This window comes from Meriones unguiculatus, chromosome 11 (genome assembly GCF_030254825.1).
Source record: "Meriones unguiculatus strain TT.TT164.6M chromosome 11, Bangor_MerUng_6.1, whole genome shotgun sequence".
Lineage (NCBI taxonomy): Eukaryota > Metazoa > Chordata > Mammalia > Rodentia > Muridae > Meriones > Meriones unguiculatus.
The window spans coordinates 101,512,841-101,534,172 of NC_083359.1; the positions used below are offsets into that span (position 1 = coordinate 101,512,841).

The following is a 21,332-nucleotide window of genomic DNA, read 5'->3' on the forward strand; positions in this document are numbered from 1 at the left end:
CCAAGGAACCATATGGTGGGAGAAGAAACCTGATACCTGCAGGCTGTCTTTGACCCCCATGCATGTAGTGATACATGCATACCACCTCAATAAATAATAAATTACTATATTTTAAAATCAAGTAAATAGACTTAAACCTCTGACTCCAATAAATTCCTTGCAGTGCCCTAGCCAGTGCTCTGCGTGTCCTCTTGGAAAGGTTGCTCCTTCTTCCACCTGAAATAACTTCTCTTTGAAAACAAAGTATTATGTCAGTGACATAACATGAACTACAGTGGGTGCATGTTCTGTCACAGGGGCTTTAAACTAAGTCTGTGATCTGTTCTTTTTGACTACTATTATCTGTGCCCCTGTGTTTCTGGAAGTTCTGTACAGATATGGCTTTGGCGTGAATTACTGTGCAGTGTTCCTGGAGGATGCATTTTATCTTTCCCTGCATCTTTTCCCCTCTGAGGTTGATTTTTGTAAGCAGAAACAAGTAATAATTATATCAGTTATGCCGTCAAGCTGTAAATTAGTTTTAAAATTTTAACATTGACTTGTTTTAATTTAAGAGAAATTGGTATATGCTTACTGATACCATCTCCATGTTTCCATGCTAGCCAATTATTTGTCCATCTTTTTTATTTTGGTTTGGAGTCTGGGTTTATTTCACTGTGTATGTCAGGCTGGCCTTGAGCTCTCTAAGTAGCCCAGGCTGGCTTTGAACTTGAAGCACTCCTATCTCCAGTGCTTGCATTATAGGTGTGTGTGTGTGTGTGTGTGTGTGTGATTATACCTGGGCTTGTGTATATATTTATTTATTTTTTCTGTTTTATAGGGTTATAATCTACACCTTAACATTCTGTATTATAACTTTATCTTAACATTTTTCTCATTCTATGTTTATAGTGACAGTAATTGTAGCTGGGGCACAGTCTTTCTAATATTTGTATTTTGACTGAATTCTTCCATATTGTTGGAAGAATTTCCGATCTAGCACTGTAGTGAAAATCTTCAGACACTTAAACTTTTTCTTTCATTCCAACCATTTCTTTGGGATAAATTCTAGGAATATTCGGTTATGAAATACAACTAATTTTATAACTTCAGATATATGGTTTACTTTTTTTGTTTTGTTTTGTTTTTGTTTTTTTCAGGACAGGATTTCTCTGTGTAGCCCTGGCTGTCCTAGAACTTGCTCTGTAGACCAGGCTGGTCTCAAATTCAAAGATCTCCCTGACTCTGCCTCCTGAGGCTGAGATTAAAGGTGTAAAGTGTGCCCAGCTTCCTTCCCCCCTTTTTGGTTCCAGTCATTAAAAGTGAAAAATGAAAAATTATATATCATAGACTGGGAAAACACCCATAGAGGCTCACAGCCATTTGTAACTTGAGTTACAGCCAGTCCAATGCCTTCTGCCTTAGCAGGCATCTCCGTTCATACGTATAGAGAGATGTGTGTGTGTGTCTGCATGCGCGCACGCGTAAGTGCACGTTTATACACACAGGCAAACACTAATTACATAAAAAGTTTAAATAAATCTTTAAAGAAATGGGATTATATATTATGTGGTCTTTTGTGTCTGGCTTTTATCACTCAAGGTGATGTTTTTAAAATTTGTGTTGTCACATGTACAAGATCTTCACTGCTTAGAGTCATTTTCATTCCATTGTAATGGCATAGGTGTTTAAGATTTGTTTATTGATTGTTTCAATTTATTCTTGACTAAAGTTGAGGCATCATGGTTATACCAAAAATGCACTATTAAATGTTTTTCCTCTCAACAAAGATGTGTGAAAATAAGAATATGCATGAATAAAAACGGCACATTATGATTGTTAGCTTCATCATTGATTCTTTAAACCAATTTTAGTATACAATATTTGGCTTGGAACCTAAAATTCTTCTGCCTCAGTTTCGTGAATGCTACCGTATCTGACTTTAAAATTTGTTTACTATTTCATTATGGTTATTAAAAAAAAATCACATGATCTTAGCATAACAATAACTGCTTCATTTTTTTTTGCTGCTTTATTTCTGGAAATTACACTGTAGTTTTGAGAATACCTGGATGTGTGGGAGAGCACGTTTGTAAAACAAAGCTCAAAGGAGGTAGCAGTGTGCAACACTGGCCTGCCTGCCACCTTCACTGTCACACCAACATCATAGTTTAACCTGCAGCCGCCTCTCTTCTGTCTTCTCTTCAAGTAAAGGAAGGAGAAAGGAATTGTTACTTATTGGAAGCAAGTCTGCATTTCATTCTCTTTTTAGCACTTGAAATATAATAATAGATCATATTAAAATCCATCATTGTGGTTAGGTTTTAAGTTTAGATATTTGAAGTTATATTTAACCTTTATAACTTGGGGGAATACTTATGACTATGAATGTAAAGGAATGTTTGACATAGTTTTAAAAGAATGTTTCAGAGGTGTGGTGCCTTCATTTTGTTCTCTTCTAAGAGGAGGAAGAAGCAGTTTCTTTATCTTCTTCCTGAAGCCCTTGGCAACCATGGATTGATTAAGATTATGATTATGATTTGCCTCCTGGAGCCTCATAAGTTAAAATTCAAGTCCCTTGTTTTGCCTGTTCACAGTGGCTCCTGGTGGGTCTCTAGATCAGTTGTGCACCGTCCAAGACTATTAGAGATGGAGTGTCATCCCCCTTCCCACACCTGCTGATTCAGAACTTGTCTGGGTGGGCAGCAGTCTGGGTCTAACTACCCCTTGTCCTTGCCAACGTTTAGAACCTCTGCCTATAAATACTTGCATGATGGTTTCCACTTGTTCTTGTAATCGTTTCTTCTTTCTGTCTCTGCAGAGACCTCATCTTCCACAAATGTGGCCCATTTGTTCCCTCTTGGGGCCGTAGTTCTCTGTGTGGCATACTTGCTGACCCTTAGCTGGGCTCACGCCTCATGTCTTTTAGATAGTGGCTGCTTCCTAAAGAGCCCTCCCGGCACTGTCGAGAGGCGCTCTGCTCTTCAGCTGCTATTTTAATTCCCCACAATTCTCTCTTCTGCCTCATCTTGTACCTTGGGAGAGTGATTTTTGTGTGCGCCAGAGCTCCATGGCCATCTGGTTCTCCTTGGGGTTGCCCAGTGGGGAACAGGAGAGAGTGGGAGCCAACTTCAGTTCCTCCCTGTGTGTTTTCCACATAGGTTTCATGTTCTCCTTCTGTCACCCCCCTTCTCTCCCTCCCTCTGCTTTTTGTTCAGCATTAACTATTTCAGCAGAGGTTGTTTCTACATTGGAGTTCAGAGCATAGATCATCTATAAATGTTGAATGAATACAAAGAATATTGAGTCAGAAGTGGAATGGTGGTGGCCGGGTGTAACTGAAGAAAGCGAGTCTGTAGCTTGCTGTATACTCTATGCAGGACCATTTGGTGATACCTGAATAGACACCTTAGTGCTTCAGTGTGTTACTGGAAAGTGCTGTGCTGTCTACAGCATTTGATGCATGTTATGTGCCTGTTATCTACCAGGAAGCTCGAGGTGCTGAAGGTAGACTAACAAAGACAACTGTGGCTGCATGGTACTCAAATTTGTAATGAACGGTTAGCTCTTGATTATCAAGTACAGAACCTATGCAGAGGGAGTTGCATGCATGTGCGTGTGTGATCGAATTTTAGGTGGCATGCCAGGAAGATGTCACGGAGATGAGAAGGACACAGAGGCAAGTTATGTTGCTTATGAGCATGCTCAACAGGAGCAGCAAGTGCAGACTCCTGAAGTGGGCACAGGCCTGGCCTGTTGTGTACTAGCTGGGAGGACCCTGGTAGAGCAGGGGTTATAGGGAGGAGAAGTGTGGAGTCGTAATGTTAATGGGTGGCAGTGTCATTAGTATAGGCAAGACACATGGATCTTGTTGTCTGTAGTCAGTGCTGGCTTTTATTGTGGCACCTAACGAAATGACAGTTCTCAGGGAATATAAGACTCATTTTAAAGATGAGTATTTCAGAGAGGGCACCTTCCTAAAGCATTGTATAGAACAAGTGTGAGGTTTTACCAGATCTGTCCAGGAAGCCAGCAAATGCCGTTACTAGTCCATGCTCCTGGGATTTCCACAGCTAGTCTTTCTGGGGAAGAAGGGCATTGGCTCCAGCACTCGCCATTCACCCCAGTGTTAACTCCATGGGGCAAGTTCCCTGGGAGGAGCACTTGTCACATTCTTCCAGTAGTTGGCTTTTAGGTAACAGCTACTGGTTTTCAGAAAGTAAAGGCTAGATTGTTAAACTTGCGGTGGCTGGTTAAGTGGAGGAATTCCTGATGCTTTTCTGCCCAAAGCACAGACAGCGTGAAGAGTAGAACACAGCTCAGAAAGTGTTGTACTCCAGCCATTTTTCCAGTAGCCGAGGACATCACTGCTCTGAGTCTCCTTTTTCATTGATAAAGAGAAAATAAGACGTGTTTGTTGGAGAGTTGACGTGAGTCTGACGCCTGTGAAAGTGGCGGGCGAGGCAGGAGCGTACAGTCTCTTCCGCAGCAGTGCACATTCTTCTGTCTAGTATTAGCTTCAGTGAAGACAGTTCTTTTGAAGCTTTAAAGTCCAGAGAACGTTTTGGTGTGGGTGGGAGTATGGAGAAGGATTACTTAATACCTTGCTGCTGTGATTAAGTATGCTAGGAATTCTGGTCCAGCAGTAACACAGTAGCATTCTCTGAGCTTGATTAATCTCTACTCTGTTCCAGTGTTGTCCAGACACTGTGTGCAAGGAGCTTCCATGTAGCCCTGTTGGCTAAGTTGAGGCTTTAGGACTCCACACTTCATGTACAGTTAGCAGAGTGCGCCGAGCCCGAGATACTAGCTTGAACACAGTCAGTTCATTCTAGGAATCCTGACAGCATTTCCCCCCTTTATTTGGTCTTCTTACTATTTTAACAGAGTCCACTTGTCATGTGTCTGGATTACCTTGTATGTAATAGGTGTTTATATGAGTTAGTGGATGCCTTTGCAAAAAGTGGAGGTGTAGTACCCAGGGAAACAGGCTTTAGCACTGAGGAGCAGAGCCCAGGAGCCTCCAAATCTTATGGTCCCCAGTGTGATGTCTGAGTCGATTTCTGTCCTTCCTCAGTGCTGCCCTTTCACAAGGAGGCTGGTGCAGCTTTCTCACTGGGATGATGGCCAGAGGAGTTCTCATCTGACTTTTGGCAAACCCTGTAACTCTGTAATGCTACTGTGTCACTGTGACCAGAGTGTAGATTTTGCCTACTCTCCTTATTTTATTATTATTATTATTATTATTATTATTATTATTATTATTATTTTGTAGTCATAAATACCACACTTTTTCAATGATCAATGTAGTCTCATTTGGTTATTTTGAAAGACAATACCCTGATCTATTGTTTATCAGGTTCCCATAGTCTCTGCTTGCTTTCTTCTTTCAGCATGAAAGTGGGATAACTCCTTACAGGCATTATTCTCACTCACATGGAATTGAGTGAGCAGGGCTCCTGACTTGCATGCATCAAACAATGGTTTGCTGCTTGTTCGTTTCTTCGGCTTTAGGATTTACAAAACTTTTAAATAATTTGATAGGCATAGAAATGTGAATTATTTGGTAGCAGTGATTTTAGGATGTTTATTTTTATTAGGAAAAAGATTTACAGTGAGTTTTAATTATCTGTTGGACTGAATTTATATACAAGATCATGTAGGTTTTGGTATACTAGCTAATTTCTACTTACTCTCATACTTGAGAGTAAATATTGGATTTGATTGAAACTCTTTTGGGAGTAGTTAATGTATGCGTGTGATATAAAAATAAATTTTCTGTCTATGTTCTGGCTCCTGTTTCTTGTCCCCCATGATCAGAATCTGTACTTACTCTATTTTTATATATTCTTCCAAAGTGAAGTGCATCTGTAAGTATGTATGTGTGACATTCACTCCTGAGAGGTCACACATCGAAGCCAAACTTAGTGCAGACAGCTGATCAGTGTGGTGCACTGTAGCTCAGAATTCCTGAACTAAGCAGTCCTCCCACCTCAGCTTCTCACGCAGCTTGGACTACAGGTGTGTTATACCACATCAGGCATGTGTGCTATTCTTTAATCAACTATGAGAAGATTCAGGAAAAGATCTATTTGATGTCTTGATTTAACTCAGTTTTTGCTAAATAAATAGTACAGATGAAACCAGCAGAAAAAGGTTTGCTTTGCCCTTCTGTCTGAAGGCTGCCTGTGGCTGTCTGTGGTGTTTCCAGTTCAGCAGGCAGCACCTGGGGAAGGACCCAGTGCTTTGGGCCTGGCCCAGCTCCACCCTTTGTTTCAGGGCAAGGATCTAAGGGGAATGCCACCTGGGCAAGCAAGACAGGTAATGTTTGCCTCTGTTTCAGATGTTCCTGACTGTGTACCTCAGTAACAGTGAGCGGCACTTCACAGAAGTTCCTGTTACCCCAGAGACGACGTGCAGAGACGTGGTGGATCTGTGCAAAGAGCCTGGAGAGAGCGACTGCCATCTGGCTGAAGTGTGCTGTGGCTCTGGTATGGGCCTGGCTTTTGGCTTGGGTTCTGCTGTCTTCTACTTTTGAGTTCTAGGATTGGCACTGTGGGAGCACTCTTGTTCACTCACAGATAGCAGGACAGCCTGTACCTTAGAAGATCATGTTCTTGCTCAACCTTTGGTAGTATAAAATTGTTTGTTCTTTTCTTCTGCAACAGAAGGAAGTCACTGAACAAGGAGAGGTGACATGTGTTGGTGGAAGCCTTCTGGGATATTGTTATGGTCAGGAGCTTGGTACTCAGAAGTTGGGTGTTGAAGCTTTCCTTGCTGGGCGTTGTGGCACATGCCTTTAATGCCAGCATCTGAGAAGCAGAGGCAGGTGGATAGAGGACAGCCAGGGCTACACAGATAAACCCTGTCTCAAAAAGCCAAAACAAAACAAAAAACTTTCCTTAATTAGAAATTTGAGGCTTTCCTTCCCTTCTCTCTTTCTCTTGTCTCTTCCTTCCTGCCACTTTTGGTGTTGGGGATTGTCTTAGTGTCTTGTTGCTATGATAAAATACTCTGAAGCAACTTGTGAAGCGCAGTTTTGGTTGTCATCCATCATGATGGGGACATCACAGCAATAGGAGCCTGAGGGAGCTGGTCACACTGTTGCTGCACTCAGAAGCAGAGATGGTGAATGCGTGCTGATACAAGACCTCTAACCCCAGACCCGAAGAAAACAAAACCAGAAAACCCATTCTCATTCTAAAGCTTCAAGTGTATTCCCCTGTTGCTTCACTCTCTAAATGTTAAAGCCTCTCTTCTTCCCTCCCTCCCTCCTTCCTGTTTCATTTCTTTTCTATATACTCATCACATTTCTTGGGTGACAGTGTGCTGGATTTTGAGGGCTGCAGAGATAGAAATTCCCTGCTTTCAGGGATCTCACCATGCCAGCGAAGGAGGTGTCCGCTGGTGTCCTGTTACAGGGCGGGGAGGGAGGGCCGCAGTGGAGTATCCTCCAGACGGAAGGAAGGCTACTAGGGACGAAGATGAGTGCTAGTACCTGACCCCTCCCTTCCCTTCCCCTTCCTTCTCTCTCCCCTGTCCTCCCCCCCCCCAAGGGTTATAGTGGTTTGGAGAGAAGCGGGGGACTGCAGAATGTGTGGTTTGTAGAAACTGTCAGCCCTGTTACTGGAAGTAGAACCAGGACTGCGAGTTGTTTGTTCCAATCAAGCAGATTAAGTTCAGGGTTAAGTCGAAAAATTGGCTGCTGAATGCTTGGCTTCCCTGTGTCTGCCCATGTTGTTTATTTAAGGCTTTGAGAGATGGTGTCTTTGGTTACTGATGAGTGTAGAGTTTTCATAGGCCATTTCAACATTCTTACACAAATTATATTGATGTAATTGAGAGCTGAGTTTGTGCACTTCCCTTCGTAACTAGTACATTGGGTTTTTTAATCCAGCTTTCTTTCCTGAAGTAGACTCAGGGTACATTGTTTCTACTGAAACTCTGCATTATCGGAGTATTTAGCGGTTTGTATAGATCATACAAACCTTTGAAACTCAGAAATTAAGTGGCGTGCCTGTAGATACTGAGGAGCCATTGACTTGGACTTTTAAGACCCTGACAACTGACATAGACCCATTCTTTCTATTACTTTGTATTGACTTGACACTGATTTTGCGGGAAAAAAAATCTGTGACATACCTTTTTATTTTAGTTCTATTAATGGAGGAAAAATTATATGAGATACCAAGTGTTTCCTGTGTCTGTAACATAGTTTATATCAGGGGTATATTGTGCTTCTTTTACCTGTCGCTGATGTAATTTTTTTCTTTTAGAACGCCCAGTTGCCGATAATGAACGAATGTTTGATGTTCTTCAACGATTTGGAAGTCAAAGGAATGAAGTTCGCTTCTTTCTTCGTCATGAACGCCCCCCTTGCAGGGACACTGGTGTGTAATACCTCATGAGTCATAACTAGTGTTCAGGCTGTTTGTCTTATGCATTGTAATGCTGGGGAGAGGCAAGGACGACAAGCTGGGGAACTGGAGAGGTGAAGGGAAGTTAGGAAATGAGAGCAGTGGGGCAGGTTTCTCAGTGTAGACTTGACTGACAGTAGGAAAAAGAGAGGTCCTTTGCTCAAGGGTTCGTGTAGTGTGTTTTGGCAGGAAGTCAAGTTGGTGGAATCTTGAAGCAGCTGCTCCCCAGTCAGAAAGCTGGCTCAATGAATACTTGTACTTAGGTCACTCTCTCCTCTATACGCAGTTCAGGGAATTAACCTGGGGAATGGGCCACTCACAGTGAGCAGTGTCCCTGGCAAGGAAATTTCAAGCCTTAATTAACCCAGTCAGGCATGCCCAGAGGCTCATTTCCTGGGTGACTCTAGATACAGTCAGATTGGTACTTAACACTAACAACCATCATAGCCAGGATGGGTTTATGGGGAAAGAGTAGATTGCATCCAGTGACAAACCTCATAACTAGATTAGTAAACAAAGGCAATGCAGGGAGAAATGAGTGGTCAAAAAGGAATGATTAAATATGAAATTTCAGATGTAGACCACTTTACGTGATGTTTTTTCAGATTAGACCCTGCAAATCAGCCTGATTTAGAGGCAGCTTGGCCACAGAACTTACATGTCTTGGGTGGCAGGGTTCAGAATGAAGGCAGACTTGGAGCATGTAAAAGAAAATAATGGGATGGTAAGGCTTCGCAACTGACAGATGTGGCCCAAGTTGATATAGGACAGAGAGGACAGAAAGTAATACAAGTGGAGACTTGTGGGCTACTAGTGGTGTAGACACTGAGGTGTTGCCTTGCCTGTAAGATGCAAGGGAATCTGCATTCAGTCTGGGAAAGCCACAGGTTGAAACAGAATTCCTCTATTTCTGAATATGTTGGGATTTTCTTTTTTTGTTGTTTGTGTTGTTTTTTGTTTTATGAGACAGTTTCTCTGTGTAGCCTCAGGTGTCCTAGACTCACTTTGTAGACCAGGCTGGCGTTAAACTCACAGAGATCCACTTGCTTCTGCCTCCCAGAGTGCTGGGATTACAGGCATGTGCCACAGTGCCTGGCTATATGCTATGATTTTTTTTAAAAGGAAAGTTAAGAACAGTTTTCTTGGAAGCAGAAATACAGATAACATCTTAATTAGTTGATAGTATAACATCCCACTTTTATTTTTTGCTGTTATTTTAATCCAAGTATCCACATGGTACCTGAGCATTAGAAATGATTAGTGTCGGGCCAGAATTGACTTAGTTTGGCAACTTTTACTCTACAGATGAGAAGTGCTGATATTTAGGGTTAAGTGTCTTGTCAGGCCACACACCTAGTGGCAGAGCCAAGAGTGCAAGCTTGAATCACCCAGACCAGGCTTAGTTACATGCCTTTCAGTGTCACTGGTGTTTATAATTTTATTTTAAATATACATAGAGTTCCCCCCCCTAAGACTGCTTTTAAAAATACATTTTAATTGACATTTGCATCATGTTTTAATTTGTTTTGTATTTGCATTACTGTATACATTCTGAGTTCTAATAAGGTGAATTTTGGCTCTCCATCTCCCAGTTCAAATGTCTTGCAATGGGCAGCACTGGATGAATTATTAACTAGTCTCCCAATAGTGCGTTATGCAGTGTCAGTGTGTCTGTAATGTGAGAAACAAATGTTTGTAAGACAGAGGAGCTGTTTGCACACTGAGCAAGGTGGCTTTCCAGTCTGCTGCAGGAGTTTCTGCTTTCCTGTTCAGTTCAGACAGCCAAGGATTGGGAGACTGCTGATGCATGCTGTTTAACTACGACTGTGGCCCACAGTGTGTTTGAAATGATTTTTAAAACGTTTGCTTTGTATCCTAAGTATGTAACTGGCTATAAGAAAAAGCTAGTTGAGTATTTTTTATGCTTGCCTCTCAGGCTAGCTAATCATAGTTATTTATTGATATAAGAATTTGTTGTAGGTTTCCTGATGGGTATAATAGATATTTGAGTTAAAGAAATGTTTGTCTTAAAATCTCTCAAATAATTATAATGATTGTTTTAATTTCTGGAAAGTATGGGTTATGAGTTTAACATATTTTAAAGTTTATCTTTATTGATATTTCATACATGTATTAATGTAAGTTTATTCCTTTGTTGTGCATTGAATAGTGCTGAGACACATGTTTTGGCTTGAAAAACTTCTGTTAAGTCAAAAAGCAGAATAGTTGTTAGTTTTTGGTTAGACTTTCTCAAACTAAGAGAAATGGAAATATTTTTCATAAACTAATGAGGATATATTTCATAGCATACTTATGAATTTCCACAGAATATTCCAGTAAATAAAATAACAAAAATACCACTGGTTCTATTTTTAACTGCTTTCTTCTTGTATAAGGTTTTTTTTGTTTTGTTTTTGTTTTTTTACTGTTAATGAATACAGAGGTGTACTGATTGCATTTTCAGTTCTTTTATGGAATACTTCCCCACTCTGTACTATGCGTTCAGCTAGCATCCTGAGCATGCCAGGAAAGCACTCTATCGCTGGTTCATCTCCACAGACCCCTGCCTTCTTACATCTTTAAAAATTACATTTATTTATGTATTATTTATTTATGTGTGTGAGTGCGTCTATACATGTGCTTATTTCATGGTGAGCATGCTGTTCTGTAGCATGTATGTGGAAGTCAGAGGAAAATTTTGGGAGATCTCTTTTTTCAACTTGTGGGTCTGGTCCACGAAGTCAAATAGCTCATTGGGCTTGGCGGCAAACACCTTAGTAACCTGTTGAGATGTCGCTGGTCCCCAGTCCTTTAATTTTGAAACAGGCAGGCCTTGAACCTGGGCTTTTCTTGACTGAGCCTCCTGAGTAACTGTGACTATAGGCCTGTGCCAGCAGGTCCCTCTAAAGCTCTTTCTCAATCTGTTACTGCGTGGCCTAGAAGTAGGAGGAAAGCTATAAGCAATGGTGGGAGTTACTTGTTGTCAAAGGTCCAGTAGTTTCTCACCATTGTTGAGTGACTCAGACAGCTTCTTGGAAATAGGTGGAATGTGAGCTGCCTTAATACTATTCACTGTTTCAGATAATTGCGATTGTTTTTCTTCTTCTTTTGGTTTTTTTGAGACAGGGTTTCTCTGTGTAACCTTGGCTGTCCAGGACTCACTTTATAGACCAGGCCTTGAACTCAGAGATAAGACTGCCTCTGCCTCCCCAAGTACCTGGATTAAAGGCATGTGCTGGTAATTGCATTTTCAAAAAAGCCTAATTATGAGACTTAACCTCTATTGCTGTTAGGTATAGATACTTAAGTATCAAACAGCAGTTAAGCAGAAAGCAGAAAGAAACTGCTACATAGAACTTCTGTCAACTCCATTGTTAATGTGGTTTTTGAATTTGTATTTAGTGAGTGGACCAAGATCCCAAGATGCAAGTGTAAAAAGAAATGGTGTAAAAGTTCCTGGTGAGCATCGGAGAAAGGAGAATGGAGTAAGTGGTCCTTTTTTGTCTTGTTATATGCCATGGTGATGTTTTTAAACTTTAAATCTCATTCATTGTCATTTTCTTATTCAGCCAATCAATGAGGACCATTTTAAAGGCTTTTTCTTAGAAAACCATTTTTAAAATGTAAAAAAAAAAAAAAAAAAAATATTACTTTTGATGAGTCAGAGGAGTGTCAGATCACCTAGAGCTGGAGTTAAAGCCATTGTAAACTTCCTCCTATGGATGCTGGGACCTGAACTTGGATCCTCTGCAAGAACAGTGTGTGTTCTTAACCACTGAGCCATCTCTTCATCCCCTTTAAAAACTTTTTAAAATATATTCCATAGGTATTTCCATGATTCTTACATGACTGTTACTCTAAGAAGCCAGCTGCTGAATATAGCATAAATTTACAACAACATGTTTAGTAATGTCTAGGAAATATTTGCTGCTTTTTTTTTGTTGCTATAGTCACTTTTAGAAAAATGGAAAATTATTAATGATCTTGCCCTTATACATGAATTTAAGTATCTTTGAAGATGTTCTGTTCAGAGCCCAGAATTTTGAATATCATTCTGAATTTCCTAAGTTACCTTACTCTACTTCATAGTTAATTTTTGCCAGCATCCCAGGTATCTGCTCTATATTCCAAGTTCTTCCTGGTTCTGTTCTTTGATTTACAAGTAGTTATCGTACTGTGGGGAGGCCAAAGAAGATGACAAAAGTAGTCTTAGTAGCAGGATGCTTCTGAGTGTAATCTAACATGTAATTCCCCCAAACTGGTGTTTTCTTTCTTTCTTTCTTTCTTTCTTTCTTTCTTTCTTTCTTTCTTTCTTTCTTTCTTTCTTTTCTTTCTTTCTTTCCAAAGGAAGCTATATGTAAGTATTATTGAGATACAACAAATTGCATCTTTGTTTTTCAGTCAGGGTCTTACTGTGTAGCCCAGACCTGGCCTGGAGGACCTCCTTGTCCAGATCAAGGCTAGCCTTGAACTTATGACCCTCCTCCTGCTCTGGAGTTTGAGTGCTAGGATTACCTTAAACTGTTTTTTGGGATTTGGAAAGTAATACTCTTGCCTCAACCTCCCAGGTATTTATTCTTTACCGCTAGGTCCAGCTAGCGCTGATTTATGTTTAAATTGTGTTTTGTTGACTATGTTCTGAGTTTGCTGTCAACACTCTAGTACCATGTTCATGCAACCTAATGTAAGTTAACCGCAGAACAAAATAATTCTGAATGCTTCTGACCAAACGAAATTTTACAACCTTATAGTTTAAATTTTACAACTTGAATGATAATTGACCTGTATGAGTATGTTTTACATGTTAGTAAGTCAACTCAGTAAATATTAAAGTAAAAATTAATATCCAAATAATTGTGTTATGATTAGTTTCAGTGGAGCTTTTAAGTAAGTCTTTAAGTGGAATCTCTGAACATAATATGGAAGTGGATGATGACGTGCTTCCATTTTTAGGTCAACAGTCCTAGGATGGACCTGACGCTTGCTGAACTTCAGGAAATGGCATCTCGCCAGCAGCAGCAGATTGAGGCCCAGCAACAAATGCTGGCTACTAAGGTAGGTTCTTCACAGACCTCATCGCCTGGTTATCTCTGTTAATGTCTTTGTTGAATCTGTTCAGTCTACAGGCTGAATAAGTGCCACGGAGGCAGCAGCATGCAGAGGCTAAGGTTTACCATGACGTTCCAGGCGGTCATCTCTCACATAGGTGCTGCTGTTATCATCCCAAGTGAGCTGCACTGTGACTTTGTTCAGCACTTTTCAGAAATCCCTGTATCATCTTAGCTCTAATCCCGATCCTTAATTTTTGTCACTATTTCTTTTTCTTTTTGAGTTAGGTGTCTGTCTGTTACCTTTGCTGGTCTCAAACTCTTGGACCCAAGTGATTTCCGCTGCTTCTGGCACCTGAATAGCTGAGATTATAGGCTCACAGCACTGTGTCTGACCTGGTCCTGGTTTTGATCAAGCTGGTAGTGAACACTTTGCTTTGCTCTCTGGAGCTCACCTGGGTTGCAGCAGAAACATTTATTAATGCTAACACTGTCGCCTTCTGCTACTTGGCCCCAGTGGAAAAAAAGGTGCTTTCTTCACACTCTCAGGCCTGATCTTGAGTAAAAGAAAAAGTGCCTAAGGGAGCCTCCCAGTCACCACGAGTAGTCTCACTGCTGCTGCTTTTGTCGGCCATGGGCTAAGAACCTACAGCAGATGCCGGCAGACTTTGCTCCTGAGAGTGTCACGGCTTTTGCATGCTGCTCTGCCTCCATGCGCTTATTCAGCCTTGCCTTGTGCATAGCCACAGGTACGTATGGCGTGTTCCAGTGAAGCTTGCAGAAACAGTGAAATTGGGGCTCAGGAAATGGCTTAGTGGGTAATGTGCTTGTTGTACAAGTGTGAGGATTTGAGTTTGGATCTCAGAAACCACAGCTAGCTAGGTGTGGTGACTTATGTCTGTGACCTCAGCATTCCTGTGATAGATTAGCACCCCCCCCATTATACACATAGGGTAGTAGGAAGAAGAGAAAGAGAGAGTATTGATTGATCTAAAACAAACAAAAAATCTTGGCAAGTTGATTTTGCCTTCAGGCTCTAGCTTGTCAGCCATTAGTTTGCCATTAAGGATCCTTAACTTAGTTCTTAGTGACTGGAGGCTCTGGGAAGCCGGGATAGCCATGTGATGACTTGACAGGTTAACCCAGTGAGTCTTTAGGTAATGGCTAGGAGATCTTTTAGCTGTTCTCAGCAGGTGCTGTGCTCTTACATGTAACACTTTCATACATTCCTGTGTGTCCATTTTTACTTGTGTATAATACCAGCACTAGAGTTTTCAGTCATACAGACCTAAGCGTCTAGGTCCAGTTCAGGGTCTAATTAAAAACAATGTGTCTCTGATCCAAAGCTTGGAGTCTGAGGTCCTACATTTCTAAAACTCAGGATGAGCTGGTATGCCATCACAGTGAGTAGTGAGGTCATACACTCATGTAAACAGTTGATTATTGGAGAGAGAACCTCTAATTTCAAGATGTTCACTTTGAAATTTCATGTTATTTACATGTTTTAGGCACATTCTGGGATGTTTACCTTAATTTTAGATACTGTAACTGGTGGTTTAAAATTATAAAGTAATAAAAATACATTTTAAATTGCACAATAGCAGTTTTCTAAAGGTGTTACCGCCTTGGCTCTTTACAGTTCCTACCTATGGCGTATGTAATATGTAAGACGCTCCTCGGAGATTTCTATTCTCCACTTAGTCTAATCCTTGCCGCAGCAGCATGTAGATGTTCCTGCTCATTCCCATGTTACAGATGAAGAAACAGGTGTCTCTTCTTGGTGAAGCTATATAATATGTCCAAGCTTTCATAGGAATTCATAGTCAGCTTGGGTTTGAATCTGAATTTTATTGCGAAGCTTTTGCAGAATAAGACACGAGACTTGTATATAGTTTAAAGCTGTTGGCCTTTAGCTGGGGGCAGTCTCTCAGCTAGCTCATCCGAACTCACCTCGACTTCTCCGCCAGCTCCTCTCCCATGTGGATCTCACCTCCAGCTTACAGCTGCATTCTATCACTTCTGTGCTCTCTCTCTTTCATGTCTCTCCTTTTGCTCCTCTCTTCACTCGTTTAACTTTTTTTTTTTTTTTTTGAGACAAGTTTCAGTGTAGCCTTGGCTTTCCTGGACTTACTTCATAGGCCAGGCTGGCCTTGAACTCACAGTGATCTGCCTACCCCTGCCTCCCCAAGTTACTGGGATTACAGGAGTGTGCCACTGCGCCTGGCTTAATTACTTTCTTACATTGCTTCCCAACTCAAACGGGCTCCTTCTTAAAATTAGCCTCTTTTTTTAAGTTTGTGCGTGTGCGCGCGTGCGTGTGCGTGTGCGTGTGCGTGTGCGTGTGCGTGTGTGTGTGTGTGTGTGTGTGTGTGTGTGTGTGTGTGTGTATGGGCATACATATCTCTACCACAGTACAAGTGTGGAGGTCAGAGGAAAACTCTTGAGAGTTGGTTTTTCCCTTCCACCATGTGGCCTTCAGAGATTTAACTGGGTTTCTCAGGCAAGTATTTTTACTTACTGGCCCCAAATTAGCTTCTGGGTTCAGAGTCAGCTCAGTTACTGAAGTGCATGCTATGAGTTTGGATCCTTGGCACTCATTAAAAGCTGGGCCCATTGGCAGCATCTGTGACCTTAGCACTGAGGGGTGATGATTATGGTGACAGGCAGATCCCTATTGCTCATTGGCTGTCTAGTCTGGCCAATGCAGGTTCAGTGAGTAACTCATTCTCTATCTGTATAACCCCCTCCTCTCAAGGCTCAGGGATCATTGTAGAAAAGCGAGCACACAGAGTCTAAGGGCTAGAGGCAGTGGGTGACCTCAAGGAAACAATGTTTTCCACATACAGCAGGGCATTTACACGTATGAGCTCATTGCAGTTATGCCAACATGTATAAGACCTGTGTAATCTCAAGCCAGACAAAATCCCAGCGTGGAGAAGGGAGTTGGGCATGCAGTCGCTAGGGAGGGGCTGTTGTCAATTGACAGCTTCTGGGAGAGGAGAGTCTGTTTTCTTTAAGGGTATGGTCCCTGGTGGTTGGCCACCCTCCACTGGAAGGCACACATTCAAGAGTATGTGAGCAGCACAAACTGTACTCGAGTTTGTTTTGTTTTGTTTTTTGAGACAGGCTTTCTCTGTGTAGCCTTAGCTGTCCTGGATTAGCTTTTTAGACCAGGCTGACCTGAAACTCACAGCAATCTTCCTGCCTCTGCCTTCCCTGAATTCTGGGATTACAGGCGTGTGCCACCTCACCAAGTTGTACTTGATTTTTTAAAGGGGGGGGGGGAAGGGAAGCTCAGCATTTAAAAGCATGTACTGCTCTTCCAGAGAGCCTGAGTTCTATTCCCAGTACTGTCAGGTGACTCATAACTCCAGCTGTAGGGCATCTGAATCCCCTAGCCTCTAAGGCATCTGCATTCATGTGCACATACACAGGTATACACACATAATTATATATATATATATATATATATATATATATATATATATATATATATATATATTTTTTTTTTTTTAAGGACACAGTTGGGTAGTGAAGAAGGCATGGCCCCGAAAGGAATTGGGAAAGGTTGAATATGATCAAAATTCATTACACACAAAACTCTAAAAACCAATAAAAATGAAGGGGAAAATCAAGGAAGACATTCAATGTTGTCCTCTGGCCTTTCATGCTGCCACACATACACATATCCACATGTGTGTACAACATATATATTACACATGCAATCTATTTTACAAACAGATCTTTATGAAATTGCTTCTGGGATGACTGCTTGCTTAGTGTATAGGAACCTTTTGGATTAGAGTACTAATTTCAAGGTTATCTCTCGGGGCCTCTCGGGTGGCCAAGGAGTGTGTGTTTCGAATACAACCCAGCTGACTGTGGTGACAGAATGTAGAGTGTGTGGGGAGGGCCAAACAGGGTTAAGGAGCATTCCTCTGGGCGTGCAAGGGTCGGCTGAGGTTCTGTTGAGGGTGGTAGTTTACCTTTTCTTCTTTTTCTTTTTCTTTTTTTATTTTTTTTATTAATTACACTTTATTCACTTTGTATCCCCCCCTGTAGCTCCCTCCCTCCTCCGCTCTCAATCCCTCCATTCCTCCCCCTTCTCCACCTTTTAAAACGACAGGCCCAGTGAATGCTTCTTTTTTTCTATCTTTAGGAGCAACGCTTAAAGTTTTTAAAACAGCAAGATCAACGTCAGCAGCAGCAAGCTGCTGAGCAGGAGAAACTTAAGAGGCTCAAAGAGATAGCTGAGAGTCAGGAAGCGAAGCTGAAGAAAGTGAGAGCACTGAAGGGCCACGTGGAGCAGAAGAGGCTGAGCAACGGCAAACTTGGTATGTTGGTCACAGTAGACAATGAGGCCACATTTGAAGCGGTTTTGGCATAAGTAATCAGAGCAGCAAGGACGTTTATATAGATTTGTAGTGAGAATAAGTGTGTGTATTTAAGGACATTGTTAAAGAAAGTGTTTTGCTATAATTTTGACATTGCAAGTTCCTTTTGGTTGAAGTTAGTTAGCATTGAGTGTTTTAGATAAAATTTTAAAATAACATGTTAAAATTATATTTTTCTTAAATTCTTGATACAGAATTTGATGAGGATAAGGATTTTTGTTTATATGGCACCTCCAGTGAATAGATTGCTGTATTATTATTAATTAAAGTTTTAGTGATTCAGTCACCATGGTCTACCATTATAAAATTGGAAGCAAAGGTTCTAAAGAAATTTGAATTCTGAAATTTAGAGTTTGTTTACTATAGTCACTATTTAAATTCTTCAGAGTCTTCAAATATCTGCTTCTAGACAGAACTGCAGGTGGATAGTGATTTCTGTGTTGATCTCAGTTGCTTCTCAAAGTAGGCTGGACCTAGGATTCTCACAGAGTTTTCTACTTACTAGAAAGTTCATTATAAAGCTTGGTGTCTGGGAAGTAGTTCATTCTTTTATTTTCAACTGTGGTGGTTCTCTGTTCTAGTGGAGGAAATTGAACAGATGAATAGCTTGTTCCAGCAGAAACAGAGGGAGCTAGTTCTGGCTGTGTCAAAAGTGGAGGAACTTACAAGGCAGCTAGAGATGCTTAAGAACGGCAGGATTGACGGCCACCATGACAACCAGTCCGCAGTGGCTGAGCTTGACCGCCTCTACAAGGAACTGCAGGTACGCCACAGCCACATTCTAGATACAGTGTGAGCTCCTCCCTAGGAGTACAAACTGTAGAAGTGACTGTAACTCTGAGACCTCAGCTGCTCGTCCTTAAGGTGGTGAAAATGGGAGGCCTAACCCCCAGGAGTCCAGAATAAACTTTGGATGCCTTAAACAGGAAATGAGGCATAACCGCAGCCAGTGGTCTGGCACAGAAGTCCCTTAAGTTTAAACCAGGAGGTGAGGTGTACGGAGAGGTGGAAGCACTGTCCAGTTTTAGAAATTATGTAATAGTTAACCGTGTGATTGCCTCCTGAAGGTGCTTTTCTTTCTTTTTCTTGGTTATCTTTTGTTTCCTTTCTGTTTGGTTCAGTTAAGAAACAAACTGAACCAAGAGCAGAATGCCAAACTGCAACAACAGAGGGAGTGTTTGAATAAGCGCAATTCAGAAGTGGCAGTCATGGATAAGCGAGTTAACGAGCTGAGGGACCGGCTGTGGAAGAAGAAGGCAGCGCTGCAGCAGAAAGAAAATGTCCCGGTGAGTGAGTGAGTGGGTTGTTTGGGGCCTGGAAAGGGAGAGACAGCTTCACAGAATCTTTACATCTGCCCTCAGAGAGGACAGTGCAGTGTTGAATCTGCCAAAGATGATCTGTTACTTTTTACGTTTTGTTCTTTCCTGTGTTGCTTAGCTTTTCTTTCTAACACAGCAAGGTTGTAGGAGAGTTTGATGTAAGTGTTTCCTTTGGGGACATTTTTTATAGTCTCTGTGGTTAAATTCTGAAAGTGGTGATTCTGAAATTTTCAGTCCTTTCTGAATTCGGTCATCCAACAAAACGTATAATATTAAAAGTGATATGTTTTTAAACTAAGGTTTCACCTGATGGAAATCTTCCTCAACAAGCGGTGTCAGCCCCTAGTCGTGTGGCTGCTGTAGGCCCTTACATCCAGTCATCCACAATGCCTCGGATGCCCTCCAGAACTGAGCTGCTGGGGAAGCCAGCCCTGCCTGATGGTTCTCTGGTCATGCAGTCAGCAGAGGGGCCGATGAAGATACAGACGCTGCCCAATATGAGGTCTGCGGCTGCTTTGCAGAGCAAAGGTAAAAGTGGGCTAAGTTCCTTCACAGGTAGCTCTTCCCTACCCCACTGTGTTTTTTAACTTTGGTTGTTTTAAAAATTGTTTTCATAGGATCTACTTTTAAGATCTCAAGTTCCTTTTTGTTTGGCAGTGATTTTAATCTTAACCCATACAGGTTGACTCAGGATAAAACCAGAGTTATTTCAGAAATGGCCTTGCTGAATGCATGGTGTGAACCTCTAAGTCCAAAGTCCAGTACTCTCTGCAGAGGTTGAGGCAGGAGGATTGTGTTCTGGGGACAACCTGACCTATACAGCAGAGCATTATGTCAGAAAAGAGAATAAGCAGTCCTTGTTATGAAGGAAAATTTGGTCTGATGTTATAAAGTGAGATATTTTCATTCTATGTCAAGAGACTGTATACACACACCAGTAATGCCATTTTACAGGAGTAAGTTGTGAGACCATTCTTTTTGGATTTATGAGCTCTTCTGCAGGAGCATTGCTTTCTTATAGATGTTAATAAAGGTAAACACCGAGGGGTGTAAAGGTGGGAAGAGCAGAAGCTTCCGGCTTTAGTCGTCTTTGCATTCAGTGTGAGCCTCAGGTGCATGGAGAGTGCAAGTCAGAACTTCATAATGGAAGGATAATTGATGAAAGGAGCGATTTGGAAAGTGCAGGGTCTAAACACTACTCCCACCCCCCAACAGGGTTTCTCTGTGTAGCCTTGGCTGTCCTGGAAATCACTCTGTAGGAGTCTAAACATTTTTATCATTAAATAACTATTATTTTTCTTATATAAGAAAAAAGCTGATTTTAAAATATTTATTGTTTTGCCATAGGTATTACTATGAAGCATTAATAGTATTAATTTTCTAAGACAAAAAAAAAAAATCCATGACATTTGTATGGGGTGTGTGTGTTTTGTTGTTGCTGTTTTTGAGGTAGGACCTCACTGTTTATAGACCAGGCTGGCCTTGAACTCAAAGAGATCCATCTGCCTCTGCTGGGATTAAAGGTGTATGCTACCACTCCTGGCTGGCATTTGAAATTTAAATAGTGTAGAAACCATGAATACCTTAAATGGTGACCGCTGGATTGCAGTGATGGACACATTCCCTGATCATCAATAAGGCATTGTTTGTAAGATCCGTCTTATGTGCTTCCATCTGTTCTACTGGAAAGTGTCTTCTGGTGATGGTTCCTCACAGTCAAGAATAATGAAATAGGGTCTTTCTGGTACACGCTAACTTTTTCTTTGCTTTGGCTATTTTTGAACTGCTTGAGTAAGGTGGAAAATCTAAACATAGAAACAAAAACTAACATAGGAATTTTCTAAATAAATTTGCTTGAAGGCTGTGTGCCCAAACTCTAAAGCTGGTTTTAGAGATTAGAAGTCTTAGCAGTAAAGTGAACTGAATTAGTGAAAATGCCTTTAGGATATGAGTGACTTGGGGCTACTTTCTGTACTCTAGGCTCTAGAACTCCCTCAGCCGGCCCTGACTGGAACCCTTCCAGTGCAGATGTCTTACCCAGCCAAGGCTCTGCTGCACCCCAGAGTGCTGGGAATGCCCTGGACCAAGGTGAGGTTTGTTTGTGCTACCCTGAACATCTTGCTTTGACCCTAAAGGGTATTTTCGTACCTTTTTAGCTAGCTTGTTCTTTAGTTT

The 21,332-nt window shown here is 41.4% G+C and overlaps 1 protein-coding gene across 1 annotated transcript in view; it reads left to right on the plus strand.

The window, feature by feature from the left end:
- Tp53bp2 (tumor protein p53 binding protein 2) overlaps positions 1 to 21,332 on the plus strand; it is a 52,800-nt gene that overhangs the window by 13,908 nt on the left and 17,560 nt on the right. Inside the window, exons 2-10 of the mRNA XM_021633645.2 lie at positions 6,323 to 6,470; positions 8,256 to 8,369; positions 11,799 to 11,881; positions 13,350 to 13,451; positions 17,604 to 17,778; positions 18,420 to 18,601; positions 18,960 to 19,124; positions 19,457 to 19,685; positions 21,138 to 21,245. Coding sequence (XP_021489320.1) covers positions 6,323 to 6,470; positions 8,256 to 8,369; positions 11,799 to 11,881; positions 13,350 to 13,451; positions 17,604 to 17,778; positions 18,420 to 18,601; positions 18,960 to 19,124; positions 19,457 to 19,685; positions 21,138 to 21,245 — 1,306 coding nt within the window. The remainder of the gene's footprint in view (positions 1 to 6,322; positions 6,471 to 8,255; positions 8,370 to 11,798; positions 11,882 to 13,349; positions 13,452 to 17,603; positions 17,779 to 18,419; positions 18,602 to 18,959; positions 19,125 to 19,456; positions 19,686 to 21,137; positions 21,246 to 21,332) is intronic.